The 19231-nt window shown below is 34.5% G+C and overlaps 1 protein-coding gene across 33 annotated transcripts in view; it reads right to left on the bottom strand.

Moving 5' to 3' along the window:
* The window catches only part of FIP1L1 (factor interacting with PAPOLA and CPSF1), a 77822-nt gene that overhangs the window by 16603 nt on the left and 41988 nt on the right, over positions 1-19231 (bottom strand). For 17 of the 33 annotated variants that reach the window (XM_021101244.1, XM_021101232.1, XM_021101245.1 and 14 more), the window contains 3 exons: positions 17785-17941; positions 4510-4564; positions 2519-2574 (listed from right to left, as the gene is read on the bottom strand). In XM_021101244.1, coding sequence (XP_020956903.1) covers positions 2519-2574; positions 4510-4564; positions 17785-17941 — 268 coding nt within the window. Of the gene's footprint in view, positions 1-2518; positions 2575-4509; positions 4565-6599; positions 6627-17784; positions 17942-19231 lie in introns of all 33 variants that reach the window. The other 16 variants (XM_021101251.1, XM_021101241.1, XM_021101229.1 and 13 more) reach the window with 1 other exon arrangement.

Below are 19231 nucleotides of genomic sequence, written 5' to 3'. Positions count from 1 at the left end.
AATCACGAAATTCTAAAATAAACAAAGGTAAAACAGAATTACTAACAAAGAGGAGGCTATACTTATCTTCTTTCCAAGGTTCTGTTTGACCAGGATAAAGAACTCTCCTCTACCTACCTAATTCTTGCACTATGCCTTATCATTGTTAGTACTTAAAATGTCTTTCATTAAAGAGGGGGAGGTTGATCTCCAAGGGCATGGTAAGGAGTGAGCAAAAAACTATTGCTTTTTAATTAAAAATGTGCATAAATTACTTTTCGAAAATGTTAAATGACTGACGAGCTAGTTTCTTATTTTTTGTCTTTTGTCCTTTTTTAGGGCCGCACCTGCGACATACGGAGGTTCCGAGGCTGGGGTCCAATCGGAGCTGTTGCTGCCAGCTTATGCCGGAGTCACAGCAACGCCAGATCCAAGTGGCATCTTCGACCTACACCACAGCTCACGGGAACGCTGGATCCTTAACCCACTGAGCAAGGGCCAGGGGTTGAACCCACATCCTCACGGTTCCTAGTTGGATTCATTTCCACTGAGCCATGAGCAAGGGCCAAGGATTGAACCCGCAACCTCATGGTTCCTAGTTGGATTTGTTTCCACTGAGCCATGATGGGAACTCTCAGAGCTAGTTTTTTAAAATGAAATCTTCCACAAGGAAGTTGTACATGTAATCTCAAGAATTAAGTCTTATTCTTTCTGGGGTATTCCTCATGTTCATCTGTACTGAAACGAATCACAAGGAATTTCATGACAAAGCAGAAAGTGACAAGTGCCACAAAAGAGGCAAAAATAAAATTTAATCAATTTAATAAACAATGCTTACTGAGAACATAGCACTGTGCTGAGCATTTTATATTAAAAATTTATTTAATGGATGAGAAAAATAATTCAGGTTGTTTAACTTACCCAAAGTTATTACTAAGAGAAGATGGACCCAGGACCCAAACTCAGGCTGTCTAATCACAAGGCCTATGCATTAAAAATTATCTACATTGCCTCACAGTGCAGAAAAGGGAAGGAACTTAAAAGAGTTTGTTGGAGATGGTAGGGATAATCACAAAACTAAAGAGTGAATATTTGAGTATTTATTAAATGGCAGAACGAAGATACTTCAATGAATTCTCACTGAACTTCACCCCAAGAGGAAGAACTATGCTCTCCATTTAATGGTTGAAGACCTATAAAATCACACAAATAAAAGAGAGGAGGAAGCAAGATTCCAACCCAAAGACTATGACTTCCTAGGAGCCCATGGGGTGGGGGGTGAGGGGGAGGGGAAAAAAAAGTAGCATAACCACTGAAACAAATAACAAAAACTACCTCTTTATGCGAATGAATGGTGTGGCTTTGAACAAGGTGGTTCTGAAAGACAGTACAACACCCTGATACAAATACCTAGAAGAAGGTAACTAAAGTTTATGATCTCATCTCTCACCAAGACTTGTAAGTTCTATTGCACAAATGCCTTTGAAACCACTCATTTTCTCCACCTTCCATAGTAACAGCTGAATACAGGACCACAAATTTCTTCATCTGGATTACCCCAACAGCTCTGGTTCTCCCAATCAGGTAAGCATCTCAGTCATTCCCACCTTTCTACCCACCCTACAAATCTACAATTTCCTCACAGTAACTAGCAAGATCAGACCCTTTTCAAATGTAAATCAAGCAATTATACAAATCATCATAAAATTAAAGGGCTCCTCACAGCCCTATCAATAAGGTCTAAACACTATAGCAAGGCTCTAATACCCTGCACCATTTCTTGTCTCATCTCTAGATGTTCATCATGCATTCTCTATCATCCAGCCACACCACACTTCTTTCAGGTCATAAAGTCTACCACACTCTCTCTCATTCCGTGTGTTTGAACATGATTTGAATCCCAGGTCTAGACCCCACTCCTCTGGAGTGGGAGAATCTCCACCATGCTCCCATGACACACACCTCTTCTGTCACCTGGTTGACAGAAGCTTATACATTTGTTGAAGGTAAGCAAACCTATGCCTAATTTACTATATCTCTGAAACCAGTTCAATGCATTGCACTTTTTTAAAATAAATGAATATATCAAAAGGTCTAAGCAGAAAGTGGTGTCAGAAGCCCTTAGAATGGATAAAGTTGTCACGAGTGAACATGAAAGATGACTTGGCCAAATGATCTAGAAGAAAAAATAAGCCAGTAAGGGGGAAAAGATGAGGAGGTTAACTGAATGTTGTAAGTCATAAACAGAAAGATAATGGACAATAAAGTAACAAATCCCAAATCCTTATAAGGAAAAGTCAAGGTACAAATATCCCTGGTTTTTAAACGTACAGTTGATAAAAGGAATAACAAGTATTCTGTTAAGTAACTTGGAATATAAGTAACACCTAGTTATTCCTGTAGTTAGTTAATATTTTTTAATTGTTCTATAAGATAGTATTTTAAACCGTGCAAGTACATTTCTTTTGTTTTAAGAGGTTTTATATTTAAGTACTTTACTGATTAAAACTGAATCTGGCAATTAAAAAATGACACTTACCATTGCCATATGGAAAAGCACGTGCAGAACGACTATCATAACCAGAGGAATGTCCACTGTAGAAGAAAAATGTATTTTTACGTGTTGCAAGTAAAGTCTAATTTTTAAGTTTGGTGCCAATGAAAACTATAAGGCAGAATTACGACTTTTATTTAACCACCATATAATTCCGTAGCTATAATTAAGTAATTTTATTTTTTAATTTCAAGAAATAGGCTTTTTAACCTCAAGCTACTAAAACATCTACCTGTAAAGAAAAGACAGCTTGTTGGCATATAATAATCCAATCAATAATCCAATCAATTCAGCCTGACTCACAAGATAACAGCAACTTTGAGAAGAACAGTATTTCAGACTTAGTTAAAATTTATACTTAAAAACCTGAGTTTGGAGTTCCCATTTTGGCGCAGTGGAAACCAATTTGCCCAGTATCCTTGAGGATGCAGGTTTGATCCCTGGCCTCGCTCAGTGGCTTGGGGATCCAGTGTTGCCATGAGCTGTGGTGTAGATCAGACAAGGCTCGATCCAGGGTTGCTGAGGCTGTGGTGTAGACCAGCAGCTGTAGCTCCAATCCGACCCCTAGCCTGGAACCTCCATATGCTGCAAGTACAGCCCTAACAAGCAAAAAAAAAAAAAAAAAAAAAAAAAAACTGAACTAAATGATTAAAAACCAGAAACTCAGCTCTACTGACAGTCAACAAATAACTACTTTTTAACATTTTGATTAAGAAAACACGGTCTTAAAATTAAATCCCTATGGTCTCACAATTCACACTTCGCTGTGATTTATCATTTCTTTTGAAAATCATAGGCATGGTTGGATGTTAATGATATAAAATTCTCACTAATTTTTTTAAATATTTTCAACCACTTTTTCAAAAATATTTTTATAGTTTATTTGCCACTTAAAAGGAAATAATAGCTACCATTTATTAGTTACTTCTATCTGCCAAAAATATATTATTTTCACTAGCTGTTTTAATCTTCACAACTCTATCAACCCCATTTAGTAAAAGGAATCTAAGTCTCAATGAGTGGTTATGAACCTTGCCTAGAAACACAAAGCTGAGAAATTTTGAAGTCAAAATGTGAAACAGGTTCATGTGATTCCAAAGCCTATGTTGTTAAACATGGTATTGCCATCCATGAGGTAAATATTCTTTACCAGAGCATTCCAAATAAGATAAACCATAAATGCAAGGTACAAAAAATAAGGCTATTGCCATGCAGAAAGGATTCAACCTTCCTTTGTGGAAGCTGTGTTGCACTGGGTAGCAAAAAATAAGGTAGCTTTTCTTTACTGTGGTTCCTGATAAAAGTTGTCCTTACTTATTCCTAAAACAGACATGCATTATTCATGATTACTAATCATCTGTTCATATGGCCCACAAAATTGACTATAGCCAAATTTTTAAAAAACCTCGAGCTAGGGGTTTCTTTAATAAGAGTGTCATAAATCAAAGCAAGATATTTCAAAATACTATTATTTTTTTATTTTTTGTCTTTTTAAGGGTCGCACCTGCAGCACATGGAAATTCCTGGGCTAGGGGTCAGATCAGAACTGCAGCTGCTGGCCTGTACCACAGCAGCAGCAATGTGGGATTTGAGCCTGTATCTGTGACCTACACCACAGTTGACGGCAACATCGCATCTTTAATCCTTAAGCCACTCAGCGGATCCTTAAACTACTGAAGGAGGCCAGAGACCAAACCCACATCCTAATGGATACTAGTTGGGTTCGTTACTGTTGAGCCACAATGGGAACTCCTCAAAATACTATCATTTAGTTTTCTTTGTCCTGTTTTTGTTATCTGGCTATAGGTCTAACATCTTACATAAAAGTAACTAATATAGATCAAGACTTATGAATTAAAAGGCAGGTACTATTGTTCATAAAATTAAATCCTTAAAAATATTACCAAGATACATGATTCTTCAGTCAAAAGCCTATAAATGATAAAAAAATTTTTACAGTATTCATACTGATTTACCTTTCTATTGTTGGTATAAGAGATGGAGGTGGAGCACCTGGTGGAGGAGGAAAACCTGAAACATTCAATCGTAAGATAAAAAAAAGTTAACAGAATGTACATTTATATGTCAAGAGTTTAACAAAGTTGCTGTGTGTCACTAAATTTCTCTGGGGACATGACGTGCTTCTCTATGTTATAATGGACAGAAAAAAAATGAAGCTTAAGTTTATGAACAGATTTCTGGAGCAATGTAACTTTAAATGAACAGTCTGGTCTAATACACAGAGAACAAACTGGGAGTCAGGACACCCGGTCTTATTTTCAGCACCACACACAGCCCATTTTTATGAGTAATGAGAAAGTTAATCTCAATGCCTTACCTTTTCCATATATAAAACAGTAGTAGTGTTGCCACCAGAGATGTTATACTTTAAGTATTTTAGAAGAAAAGAAAATAAAATAGCATTTACCTCTTTTAAAAGTATTTTGAGTTTTAGATGTATAGAAATTTCCTTAAAATGTGTAATTTATAAATAAAATCTCACAGTAAATATATAAATGCTTAAGGCTGAGAACATCCATCATAAAATATGTTTTAAATTGCACAGCCCTAAAGAACTATTTTACAAAGAAAAGTACATCGGGTAGTTTTTGAATTAGTTTGGAGAGAAAATAATTTGCACCTTTATATCATGAGGTCTGCATTCTCAGTAATTCACAATACCTAAATGAAATACCACAGAGTATGGCTACAAGGGACCTTAAAAGTTAATCTACTCTGCACTTTCAAATTCAGATAGGCAATAAAGCATCCCAACAAGACTTGAAGATTCTACAACTTATCATACCAATTCCTTATGACACCACTTCCTGCCAGGCTTTAACGACCCTCTCTATTAGGAAGTGCATTAAATTATATAATGTAAATCTCTCGCACTACATTCACACACGCTGATCTGCATGAGGACAAGAAGCAATTCATCGAAATACGTATTTCAAAACACTTTCACTAAGCCTCCTTTTTAGTATTCTATGTCAAAATAAATCCCAGTTTTCCTAAACCTTCTCAAAAGTCCATTTAAATCAATTTTTGGCCCTGCTTCAAGCTGTTTTAAATTCACCGTGCTCATCTTCATTGCGTCCAGTTTTAGGTTCCATAACTCCTCTATTAAACATCTTAGCATTGTAAAACTTAGCAATTTATCACATTAGTTCTAGAGTCCATAATCCTATTTTACACAGCCTTACAACCACATTTCTTTTTAACCTATGAAGACACACCAACGATTCCTTTATGACCTTTCCTGATAAGTCTTTTTCAGCCACATTCATACATAATCAGTGACACTCTAGCCCACATCTATGTGTACTATGCCATGCTATCTGAACTCTACTACTTCTGTTTATCAAGCTCATTTTTATTTTAGACCCACCCTTCCAAGCATCATCGCCTCTCATGCTCTTTATACTTCTTGACTTTTAATAATGAACTCAGTAAACACACTCACTATCATATCTGTATCACACTACAAAAAAAAAAAAAAAAAAACTGGAAAAAATGTAAAAAACAACACTGGGCCACATAAAAACTCCTATTGATCATATTATCGCAACAATGAACAATTTAATCAGCGCTCTAAGAACAACCATCTGACCAGTTGTGAACCTGTGTGGTACAGAACATATTTTCTCATGATATTGAGTTATGCCAACAGGGTTAAAAAATCAGAAACCACGGTAAAGTCAAGATACATGATCTTTTTCTTCTCTTGCAGTCACTTTATCATATAAAAAAATTCAGTGGTCTGAAATAACAATTTTAATAAAAATTGTATTTTATATCCTATACTCTATTTTCTCCAATAACTTGATATGGTAAGAATTTTCTCAGAATCTCTATTTCTACAGAAATGGGTAAGACAGGTATGAAAAAACTAAATATCTCAATCGAAACTGGAATGAAGCAAAGGCAGAGCTGAAAATAGGACCTTGAAATCCCAATAGCCTACTCCATATTCTAACCACATCAACACTGTCCCTCCTTTAACTATAAGCTTGAAATTTCATGTTTATTAACAATGATGGAGAAAACATGAAAAAAGTTTTACCTGGAGGTGGTACAGTTATTGGAATACCTAAAAAACAAGTGATGAAATTTAATATAGTAATTGGATTTCATAACCTGTTATGTATTTATGCCATCACCAAAGAAAACTTTGAAATAAAACCCTTCGCCTCATTGTCCTAGCTTATTCACTCCAAAGAAGCATTCTTTTTTCTTGCAGAGGATCAACAATTCAAGTGTAACATCAGACTTCCTGATGATAACCCAGTCTAACAACTTGATAACAAGGTCTCCCACACTAGTGTAATCACAAACGAAGTGAGACATCAGTTAAAAAAAAGCACATTTGTGCATACACAAATATCAAACTCAATAAAATTAACACTAAGTTTGATAATCAAAATATCATCGTGTTATTTTAACAGTTTAATAGGAAAGTGATCGATGGGCTCTTAAATACTGCAGGTAATGCAAGGTAACTCTGAAGATGATGGATACTCACTTTACTAAAGCTACGAGGGACATTCCAGTGTTGATTTGAGTTGTTTTACTATTGTTGACAGGAGTGTGGAAGAGTTATTATTTCCCTCAACTTGGAGAAGAGAGGGGAGATAGCCAATTCTCACACACACACACACACACACACCCCAAGGCACACTAAGATAATGTGGGTGGTTTATTTCTACAGAAGTCAGTAAATACTAATTTGAGTGATTTTCACTCATGTGCACACATGTAAACTGTAAGAAACAAACTATGTATAGAATCCTCAATTTACATTAGCTAAATGTGCCCTTAAATCCTAATTTAAACTTTATATGTCATGCAAGTTATAACTATTTATTTGAAGAAAAATGATATTTCTCAGTAGGAAAATTTTAAAAGCTAAAAAAAATTTCATGAAACAATGTATATCTTAAATAACTTCAATAAAGTCAGAATGGTTTACTAAATCTGACCTTAAAAAGTACATCAAAATTATTCCCCAAAAAGAAAAGTAATCTAATTCATTAACTAAATGCACAGGAAAAAGTAATGATAAAAATTGCTTTCAAATGTTTGTCTATAAATGGAAACATATGCTAATAATTTATTTAAAATTTTTTGTGATGTTTTATGAGAATAAGAGATTTACACAAAAAGGTCTTCAGTAAGGAGCCTTAAAATGGAGAATGAAGCAAGCACCTTATTTAACCACCCGTGCAATAAAAGGATATGCTAAATTTACAAAATCAGTAAGACTGAAAAAGATATTAAGGCCACCATCCTGTTTCAAAAATCATTAGGCCTCTACAAATCCACAAAAATAAGCTACCCTTCATGGTAATCCCCATCCATCCTCAAGTCCCTTGCTGCTTCCTACATTACTAAACTAGAAGAATCCAGCAAACAATACAAACAAGCAGTCTCAGACACCAAGCTGTACAGGAAATTAAGGAGGGCAGAGCATTATCAAATGTTCTTAATATCTGTTACTACCTGATTTTATTTAGAAGAGTATAGATTTTTTTTAGAGCACCACTAAACTTTACCTATGATCTAGTATTCACATTTAAATAAATGACTATTTTCTTGGGTGTGTGATAAAGAACTATACCAAATTTCGCAACCCACTCTATAATCCTAGCAACTTTACCTAAATAAATATATGAGCAACATACAGCATTTCAGTTAATTACAATGTGAATTCATGTAAAATAACTAAGAAAATACTAGTTGGCCCTCTCAAAATGTAGTCCTCAAAAACTTTAGGTTATCAAACTTTCTCAAAAAAATAAAAAAATACAACTGAACTATCAAGTATGCTTTGGAGGTAGGTAAAATTACATTCTGCTTTTAATTTTAATCTTGCCACAGTAGTATCATAGGACAGATTTTTTAAAAATCAACTGCAAGGAATTAAGAACGCAAAGAAAAATTATGATACATAAATAGACAGATACAGATGTCACTTAAAATATCTACATACCAGAAAGTTAGCATGAGAACTAGAAAGGGCCCTTCTTGTGAGAGACCTCATTTCATCTAAAATAATTCAATGTAAATCTTTATTGGTAAATGTTCACTGAAACAGAACTTTAAAGTTGATGATACCCTACAATCCACTCTTTGACTCTGATTAGCAAATGTATTTTTAAAATGCAACTAGGAAAGTTTAATATGTGATATAATGTTAGACATCACAATTCTCATCTAAAAAAGAAATCAATATTTAATATTTGACTTTTGCTAACAAAAGAGAAACAGTATAGTAGAAGAGAAAATTCATCTTAAAATTCCCTGTCTTCTCAACACTCCCAACTTCCCTGGCCAACACAAGTGCTGCCCAGCCAACAGACCTGAAATACACAAGACATGTACTGTGCTTCTTTTCTGTATCTTTTATCTGTAAAATGAGTAGGAAAAAAAAAGTTTGTTTTGCATACAGGAAAGCTTTGCATATAGGAGTAAAAGTAAGATTTCTACTACTGGCCAGAAGCTTTAAGCAAAGTAATATTTGAATTCTAAAGGGACTGAACAGATTAGAGGTTTTGAAACTTCAGCCACCATCAGAACTGGACAATCTGTTACAACAGAATGACGGGCCCCTCCCCTAGAATTTCTGATTCAGTAAGTCTGGAGTGAGGCAGAGAATTTGCATTCCTAACAAGGAGATGATGATGTTGCTGACCAGAGAACGTATTTAACAATCACTGGATTAGATTCAAACTTCTACACTAATTGCACTCACTGGTGAGTACCTCAATATTCAAAACAGATAAATTTCATCTCAAATTTTTTGAAACAAACAAAGCATGTGACACTTTGAAGTAAAACAAACAGCATGGGGGTGGAGAGCAATCTGAAGTCCTATTAAGGGACTGAAGGAACTGAGGCAAAAAAATAGAAAGGAACAGACCAGCAAAATGAATTCAACTGTATTTTTTAAATTCTCACAAAATTAACAGAGGCTCAGAAATCCCATTGTGGCTCAATGGTAACAAACCCAACTAGTGTCCATGAGGTTGCAGGTTCAATCCCTGGCCTCGCTCAGTGGGTTAAGGACCTGGTGTTGCTGTGAGCTGTGGTATAGGTCGCAGATACAGCTCGGATCTGGAGTTATTCCTGTAGCTGTCGTGTAAGTCGGCAGCTGCAGCTCCAATTCAACCCCTAGCCTGGGAACTTCCATATGGTGCAGGTGCAGCCCTAAAAAGCAAAAAAGCAAAAACAAAATAGAGGCTCTGCACTCAATTAAAAACAAAAAAACAAAAAAACAATAAAAAGTGCCTATGAATTCACTTCAATGTATTCCTATTGCATAAAATGCATTATGTGGTAGGCAGTCTGATGTGGCTTCCAATGACCCCCACCGCCTAGTATTCATAACTTTTTATACCTCTGGTATTTATATCCTCCCCTTGAGGATGGGCTAGATACAAGGACAGTTCTAACAAACAAAATACAGCGAAAATAATGGGATGGCACTTTCATAACTAGGTTATAAAAAAAGAGTGACTCCTATTTTGCCAGTTTCCTCTACTCAGCATTCATGCTCTGATGAAGCCAGCTGCCATTTGGACAGGAAGTGAATCTTTTCAACAGAGATCAGTGAGCATGAACAGGAATCTTTTCTTAGTCAAGTTTTTGAGATAACAATCACAAAGTCTGTGAGACCTTGAAGGAGGAGACCACCTAAGCTGTCCCAAAATTGCTAACCCACAAAAACTGTTCAATGATAAACATATGTTGTTTTATGCCAATGCATTCCACAGTAATTTGCTATGGAGCAAGAGCCAATTAATACATATGATAACTACGTATCTTTACTAAGTTCAAATGAAAGAAAAAAGCACAGGAGAACTACGTGAACTAAGCTTCCTACTTCTCACTTGGAAATTCCAAAGTTCATCAACACTATTATGTTAGGAATAGATAAGCCTGATAACTTCCCTTAAATCTCAACAATTTCTACTTTAAAGCCATCAAGCTCATAATTTTGTGCAATTCTGCACACACACAAAAATGAATACAGAATGTCAAGGCTTATAAATGACTTTAAATATGACCTTCCATCGCATAGCTTTTCCAAGTATCAAAATTTTTAATATGATACAAACACACATTATTTACCATCTATCTTTTAAAGAAAAAAGCATATGACATAAATTACTGTTAATTCATTTCTTAATAAAATAACTAATTACAAAGGTGCAAAAAGGGATGGAAATAATTTCAAAGAAAAATGTGTTAAAAAGTGCTACAGTCACAAAACATAAAGCAACAAAAAATGGTTATCAGCATACTCCATACCTAAAAGACAAAAAAGATAATTTTATGCTAACTATAAAATAGGTAAACTATTCTTTTACTACGGTCTCTTAATCCTCTTATAATCTAAAAACATACAGAAAACAAAAATTCTACGTTAGACAAATAAAAAATTTCTGATAGAAATACCAATTATTTTTACAAATAACTTAAGGAATTAATCTCTATAAGCTCACATCCAATGGCAAAATGGAAGACTAGCACAAATATTAAACCATCATTAATCATCAAATATTAATTTAATTTCATCATTAAATATTAATTTAAGTAAACATTTAAATATTTAACAAATGTTTATTTAAATATGTTTAATTTAATTAATTAAACACTAATTTAAATATTAAGCCATTACTAAATTCTACAAAATATAGTATCTATGGTATATTAAAAATATAACTGTTATAAAGGAAGCATTCATGGGTAAAAAAGACATTCAAAATTAAAGATCCTAAAGAAGACCTAATTTCTATTAAATTTTTATTTAAATTGTTTAATCGTGCCAAAAAATACAAAAAATACTGCTTATTACAGATGATCAGCATCACTCTACTTTGAGTTACTGGAAATTTGATAGACTACTAGGGTTTTTTACATAGGAAGACAATAAAATAGAAGATGGGGACGGTTAGGAGTTCCTGTTGTGGCTCAGTGGTTAACGAACCCAGCTAGGAACATGAAGTTGCGGATTTGATCCCTGGCCTCGATCAGTGGGTTAAGGGTCCAGCATTGCTGTGGGCTGTGGTGTAGATCACAGAGCTGGTGTTGCTATGGCTGTGGTGTAGGCCAGTGGCTACAGTTCCGATTAGTCTCCTAGCCTGGGAACCTCCACATGCTGCGGGTGCGGCCCTAGAAAAGACCCAAAAAAAAAGAAAAAAGATGGAGACGGTTCTATTTTTCAAGAAATAGTTTTCAATAAGTTATTACTTTTGGAAAATACACATTTTTAAAATGCATACTTTCCGGCAAATAGCATCATCAGTTAATATGCAGATGTGCTGTGTAAAACCAAAAACCTTCATGGAACTATAAAATCAGCTTACTAAATGCTATAGTCACAAAATTGCATCTCAAATAAAGGGATAAAACTGTACTTCCTGAACGGTGCAGATAATATCCATCCAATACAGGACAAGCTTTTGCCAAAGCAGCAGTTCTCAAAGTGTTTCTGGAGCTTCCTGAGGGTCCCTAAGGCCTGTCTAGGAATTTGCAACATCAAAACTCCTTCCATAAAAAGTACTAGGATGTTATTTGCCATTTTCATGCTCATTCTTCTACAAGCATACAATGAAGTTTTCCAGAAGCTACATGACATGAAATCACAATAGATTTTATGAAGAAGCAAATAGGAGAATCCAGTTTTTTTCTACTTAGCCATACAGTAAAGAGATCTACAAAAGTGTAAAACAAGGTCACTCTTGGCACTAAATGCTTTTTGTCATTCTGGAAAAATAAAGTTATTTTCACAAAAATGTTGTTTTAATATTAATATGTAATGGGCTTATTATATGTACCCCCAAAATAATTTAAATATAATGATTATTCTACTTTAACAATTTTAATTTCTAATAAAAACAGATGTAACACATATAAATAAAAGCTTTTGGGGGTCTGCAATAATTTTTAAGAGTAAAGGGATCCTGTGACTAAAACGTCTGATAGTCGCTATGCTAGAAACCAGAGAGCTAACAGGAAAATAATCTAAAGACAATGCTGACCTCGGAGGTGCACAATGCAGAAAGACTCCAGATGTGAGCTGTGTTTCTCCCTAACCCCACGTAGCATCACTAAGTCAAAATTAAGATATTTAAGGAATGAACAAGAATTTTAAGTTCATATAATTTACAGTATTAGATGGTTAACTAGTAAGACACTAATGTACCTATCAAGAGTCTTTTAGGGAAAGATAAACTTTCTGCTAAAATGATGCAGAATTTTTATCATATTTTGAAATCTAGATAAACAGCTAAACCCTATTTCCAACTTTAAAAGTAGGGAGATAACTCATCTGTGATCTAATTAGGCTACATTTCAGTAAAGCAAAGAGTCTTATTCAACTTAGTAGAATTCTACCCATGAGCTAGATTTCAGTTGTTTCCAAGGCTTAACATAATCACATGAGCCTTAATATTGATTTAAAGTAACATGAATTAAGTTGAATCTCACTTCTCTTGTTCAATAAACTGCATTATTTAAAAAAAAGACAATAAAATATGACACTAAATTATTTTTTGGCATGCTCGAGGCATATGGAAGCTTCCAGACCAGGAATCAAACCCACACCACCGCAGTGACAACGCCGGATCCTTAATTAATTAACCCACAGCACCATAAGGGAAATCCTGACATTAAAGTAAATTAACATTTAAAAATCTAAATTAAAATCTACCATAAAATGTAATACAGTTTGACTATAGTTTAAAAAATAGCTTATTTACAATTATTAAATTATTTGATTAAAAAAATATAAACCAGATACGAAAGGACAAATATCACATGACTCTACTATATGAAGCTCCTGGAATAAGCAAATTTACAGAGACAGAGGAAAAAAAGAGGCCAAAAGATGCTGGGGTAGGAAGAAAGGTATCGTGTTTAATGAGTGCAGTTTTTATTATGAATATGAAAAAGTTTTAGGTATATAGATAGTGGTAATGTTTACACAACATCATGAATGTATTTAATGCCACTGCCCTGTATACTTATGGTGGTAAAAATGCTCAATATTATGTATATCTTACCACAAAACACACACACACTCAACTACTCTATAATAGCAATCCTTCTAATTCTACAATTTTTTCCTCCAATATACAAGTATTTCACAATTGGTTTAATCAGTAAACATAACTTCTTAACACAAATTAGCCAAAGAGCAAAACCTCAGTTAACCTGATTTTTTTTTAAAAATCTGATTCCTATTTTAACAATCTCCCTAACTTCCTTAACCACAAACATGTATGCAAATTTAAAAAAAGAAAAAAAAAGCTTTTAAGCCAACTAGAGTGAACATACATAAACCCAATAATACAGCTTTCTTGACATAAATAACAATTCACTTCTTCAATTCAATATAGCTAATAAAATAGGCATTTGAGTAAAACTGCTTAGGTTAGAATTCTGGTTCTATTACTAGCTATTACTTAAACTCCTTAAGCCTCTGTTTCCTCAACTGAAAAATGAGAATAACATCTACTTCAGATGTTGTCAAGAATCAAATTGAGTTAATACATGAAATGGGTTCCGAACAGTGCCTTCAATAGTTAGCATTCAGTAAGTATTAGCTATTATTTCTATTACCTCTAGGGAAAGCATGAAACCACACCAACACATTTCTGAAAAAAAAAAATAATAATAATAATACAATAGAAACTATTCTCTGGTTCACTAGAAAATGATAACAGATCTTCTGAAAATGTGGGAAATCTTGAATAAGTGGTGTCTGTTTTCAAGCTACTGTTAGCATGGTGGCAAAAGGCTACAGTAAATACTTTTCCATTTAAAAAAGCTAACCCAAAAGTCACAACATTAATTTAGGACCAAAGGTCCCTTATATGTTTGCTGTTCTCTCCAATACAAAACCTGTCCCGCCCTTCATACAAACCTATTGTGGCCAGAAATGGGACTTTGTCCTCTTTGTTACTGACAAAGTTTCATGTATGTTGTAGATGTGTATTTGAGAGAGAGGGAGCAACTCCTCTCTTCTTTTCTATTAACTCTTCGTCAGGAAAAATCCCTTGAATGAAGCTGTCTCTATCAATACATCATTGATAAGGAGTAACCGCCTACTTAAGAAGTGTGCCACATCTTTAAGCCTCTAAGAGCTGACCATAAATTTTATCTTCCATGCAAGGGCATTTTTGAGAGTGAATTATAATGATTAAGATAGACAAAAGGTATAAAAAGACTGTTTCAGGCAAATCTGGATAGCACTCCAAAGTAAGGGTATAATACATCATTACTATATTTGTTCTATCACATAAAGACTTAAAAACTTTAGCATCTGAAAGCTAACATTAACAAAGGCAACATTAAAATGTTTAAACTCATCTTCCAAATACTGTGTTCATTTTCCTTTTAGTATTTCTCAAGAAAACAAAACAGAAACCCAAGGTTTCTATAAGGCAAAGACTTTTTAAGTTAATACTTATAAAAAGACTACTGAGCCGCAGCTTTCTTTCATTAGTTATTTATGATTCTTGAGGTGATCTAAATTACAGCCATCTCTACAGAACATACTGTAATCCTGTGATTCTGTGGCAAATGGTAACTGAAAACATGGCTTTAATCAAGGCTTATATTTATCTAATATACAGCAGCCACACTTTTGTCTGAAGCCAGTGCCCATTCTGACTAGTAAGTGCCCATGTGACTATACCAACTGCCAATGTGAAAATCCCTTTAGTGTTATGGATACTTAAATATGTTGTTAACACAACTAGCTAACATATTTAGGGAATGTCAAGTATACACATGACATCTGTGATTAGCATTGTGGGGAAACAGATGGAAATACACAGCCTATGCTACCTTCAACAGCTCACAACCTGGTAAAAATAAGGAATAAACCAGATAGGCTCAATATACAAATATTTGGTTTTAATATGAATTGGTAGCTTCCCTACCACCATTCCCAGCAAACATAACACAGTTAGGTACTGAGTAAACCAGCATTAGAATTCATCTGAATTTGGGGAGTTCCCACTGTGGCGCAGTGTGTTAAGAATCTGACTGCAGCCGCTTGAGTTGCCGAGGAGGTGCAGGTTCCATCCCTGGTCTGCCTCAGTAGTTAAACCATCTGGTGTTGTCAGAGCTGCTGCTTGGATTCAATCCCTAGCCTAGGAACCTCCATATGCTGCCAGGAGCGGCCCAAGAAATAGCAAAAAGACCAAAAAAAAAAAAAAAATTAAAAAAAAATAAAATAAAATATAAAAAGTTGAAAATTAACATTAAACAAATAGCTCATGCAACAGAAAAATAACCAGTGGTATTCTACAGTATAATGCCACAGGTAATCTAAACATTAAAAAATCATGCTTACAAACAGAAGTTACATGGCAAAGAAGTGGACTAATTTTACCCTTTTGAAAAAAAAGCACACATCCAGATAATGCCATTGCCTATCAATATCCTACAGAGCTTCTAAATATTTTTACACTAGTGAGGTATTTATTCTTTTATCATTACGTCATACTTCTGCCTTTTCTAGAGCTGCTCCCATGGCATATGGAGGTTCCCAGACTAGGGATCTAATCGGAGCTGTAGCCACTGGCCTACACCAGAGCCACAGCAACGCGGTTCCTTTAACCCACTGAGCAAGGTCAGGGATCGAACCTGCAACTTCATGGTTCCTAGTCAGATCCGTTAACCACTACGCCACAATGGGAACTCCTATACAGTATTAATTAACCATCTGGGGCTATATGATACTATCTGGAAAATTTTAAAAATTCTTTTAAATCACCTTTAAAGCCAGTAAAGTTTAAATAAGATTACAAAGCAATCCATTGTAAAGATTATTATCACAATCATTTAGTCTCAATAAATCAAATATGCTCAAAATTAACTATTCCTACATTTTATCTTTTTAATAAGACAAGGGACTCATTTATGAATCACTAAGTCCTCATTACTTTCCCTTTTCATTTAATTCTCACATTAAAAATCTAAGAATCACAGATCCAATCACAACTTCTGAATGGTTTGTGCTTTGAACAAGCAGTTTATTACTGAAACAAGAAAGTCACCGAACTTTAAAAATAATGTCCTCAAGATTAAGCAACTTGAACTTATCCAATCTTCTCTTTAATTTTGAGACAACAAGTTCCCTAAAGTCTTAATCACTTTTCACAATATTCTTAACCTTTTTGAAAGCAGAGATTTTGGAAGGAAATCAAAGGCGCTGTGTTTGTGGGGTGATGCAACAGCTGGATTTTGGAAGCCAAGGATGACTATTATAGGGCAGGATTATGCAGATCTTTTTTCTTTGCCTCTGTACTGTAGCCACAACCACCACCTCTCAAAACAAAGCTCTCTTGCAAAGTGAGTGAGTGGACATGGCTCTTAAGTATAAACTGATTTATTAACAGAAAGCAAATTTTAATATATGTAGCACATGTAGTTCTGGCTACCACCAGTAGCTAATTTTTAACATTTACTACCAGCATCCTCCCCAGGAAGAAGAAATTATTATCTCAATCAATCCCATTAGTCACTAAAAACTGGTTAAGGGATATAAATACTGAAAGTTTATTGGGAATAAAATAACAAAGGCCATGGGATAAAAGGTTGAAGGTATAAAATTTGGGGACTATTTGTGAATTTTTTTCTGCTGCCACTGACCTAGTTTTGAATAAATAATCCAAAGTGGTTAAGAATATGATAAAAATTGAAAATTTTCTGTCTTGTATAATAAAAGTAAACACCAGGTACCTGGCACCCAGCAACAGTCTCCTAAAAGGAAACCAGAATAAAAAGAAAGAAGAGGACCAGACTGAGATTTTCATTTCAATCTCTTCATGGGATGTAATTTTTTTTGACCTACACAATTGTAAAGAATATTTAGTTTTTTTCAAAACAAAGTAATATGGTTTACAATTCAATATGAATGTACGTATATACAATTAGCAACTTTAATATGGGGATCACTATCCTATTTTTGGATCACAGTTTTGAATATCTGTCCACTCTTCCCTATTTCAGTACATTGTCTCTTCGCTGAAATAGTAAGACACGGTACACATCTGTTTCAGTGTAAATCTACTGAAGATTTAATAATAAATTTCATATTCTATTACTTTTAATGCAGTGCAGTCAATGAAGATGCTATTTGCAAATATATACTTTAATAGTTAAGTATAAAATTTAAAAAATATTCATGGGTTATTTTTCCTTTAAACTCAAATGTCTTATTTACTATTTACCTGGAGGTGGAATCAGAGGTGGAGCAGTGCTGACAGTGGGAGGAGGTGGAAGAAATGGAGGAGGTGGAAGGTGGGTGGGAGGAGCTCCTGGAGGGAAAAATGGAGGTGGTTTGCTAAAATTGTTGTCTACTTCAGTAGCAGATCTTTCAGAAAGGACCTAAAATTAAAACACAGTTAATTAAAAAGATGAATAAATGTTCTAAGATTAAACTCAGTAAATTAATCTCATTTAATCTAAGAAGTAAGTTTTATTCACATACACACACTTTGAGGGGGCAGCAGTAACGTGTGATATGTGTGTATATGTATTGATGCGAGTATACACTCTCACACACATTGTTATAAATGTTCATATTCAAAGCCTAGGAAAAACTGGAATTCCCACTGCGGCCCAGCGGGATTGACAGTGTCTTGGGAGCGCTGGGATGCAGGTTTGATCCCAGGCCTGGCACAGTGGATGAAGGATTCTGCATTGCCACGGCTGCAGCTAAGGTTGCAACTGCAGCTCAGGTCTGATCCCTGACCCTGGAACTCCATATGTTGCAGAGTGGCCAAAAAAGAAAAAGCCTAGGAAAAACTGAATCATTACCAATAAAATTCTTAACATTAGTTTTAAAACATTCTAAACAAGAGACAATTAAGTACTTCATAAATTAAATGTAATTATCTGTTACCCAAAGTTAAAGAGACAATTAAGTACTTCATAAATTAAATGTATTATCTGTTACCCAAAATTAAAGCATTCAAATTAAGACAATATAATAATCAGGCACAGATATTAGCATTAAGAAATTAACATGGTGACATAAACAGATATTGATTATACCACGCCTGTCATGACCAGGTTGCAAAGTAAGCGACTGTAAGGCATGTTATCAATAGGGTGCCAGGAACTGGCAGCCAAATAGATAAATAACTTCTTCATGTGAGACTTGTAACTTTAAGATCAAGGGTTTATACTGAAAAAGTACCAGTGTTTACAAAACACTGATCTGTGAGAACAGGTAAAGGGATAGCACCAAACCTACAGGAGAGTGGCACCTAGAAACCCAAATTGACAAGCTCCCTAAGGGAGCAAACATGTGCAAACATGTTTAGGAAAAATAACAGAAACAGGTAGCATAATGTTATAGATTCAAGTCCGTGCTGGCTACAGCATATCATTTAAATATATGATCCCTCCTTTCATTAACTTTTCCTACAAATTTAGTACAGTAATTTTTGTAAGACTTATGCTGATAAACTATATTTTGAAATAGAAAATGGATTTTAAAAGTCATGATATTATAATGGTGGGGGAAAGAAAAAGGATTATCTTCCACTTGAAAAATAATGTACCTTTAAAGATGCTAAAAAGAACATTTTACATGATTAATTTATTAAAGGTAGTAAGAATCAAAACACTCTGGACATTTTTTAAAGCCTTCAAAGAAAGAAAATAAAAATG

Source organism: Sus scrofa, chromosome 8, assembly GCF_000003025.6.
Source record: "Sus scrofa isolate TJ Tabasco breed Duroc chromosome 8, Sscrofa11.1, whole genome shotgun sequence".
Lineage (NCBI taxonomy): Eukaryota > Metazoa > Chordata > Mammalia > Artiodactyla > Suidae > Sus > Sus scrofa.
The sequence above is the reverse complement of the archived record's forward strand: the minus strand, read 5'-3'. Positions and strand labels throughout refer to the sequence as shown.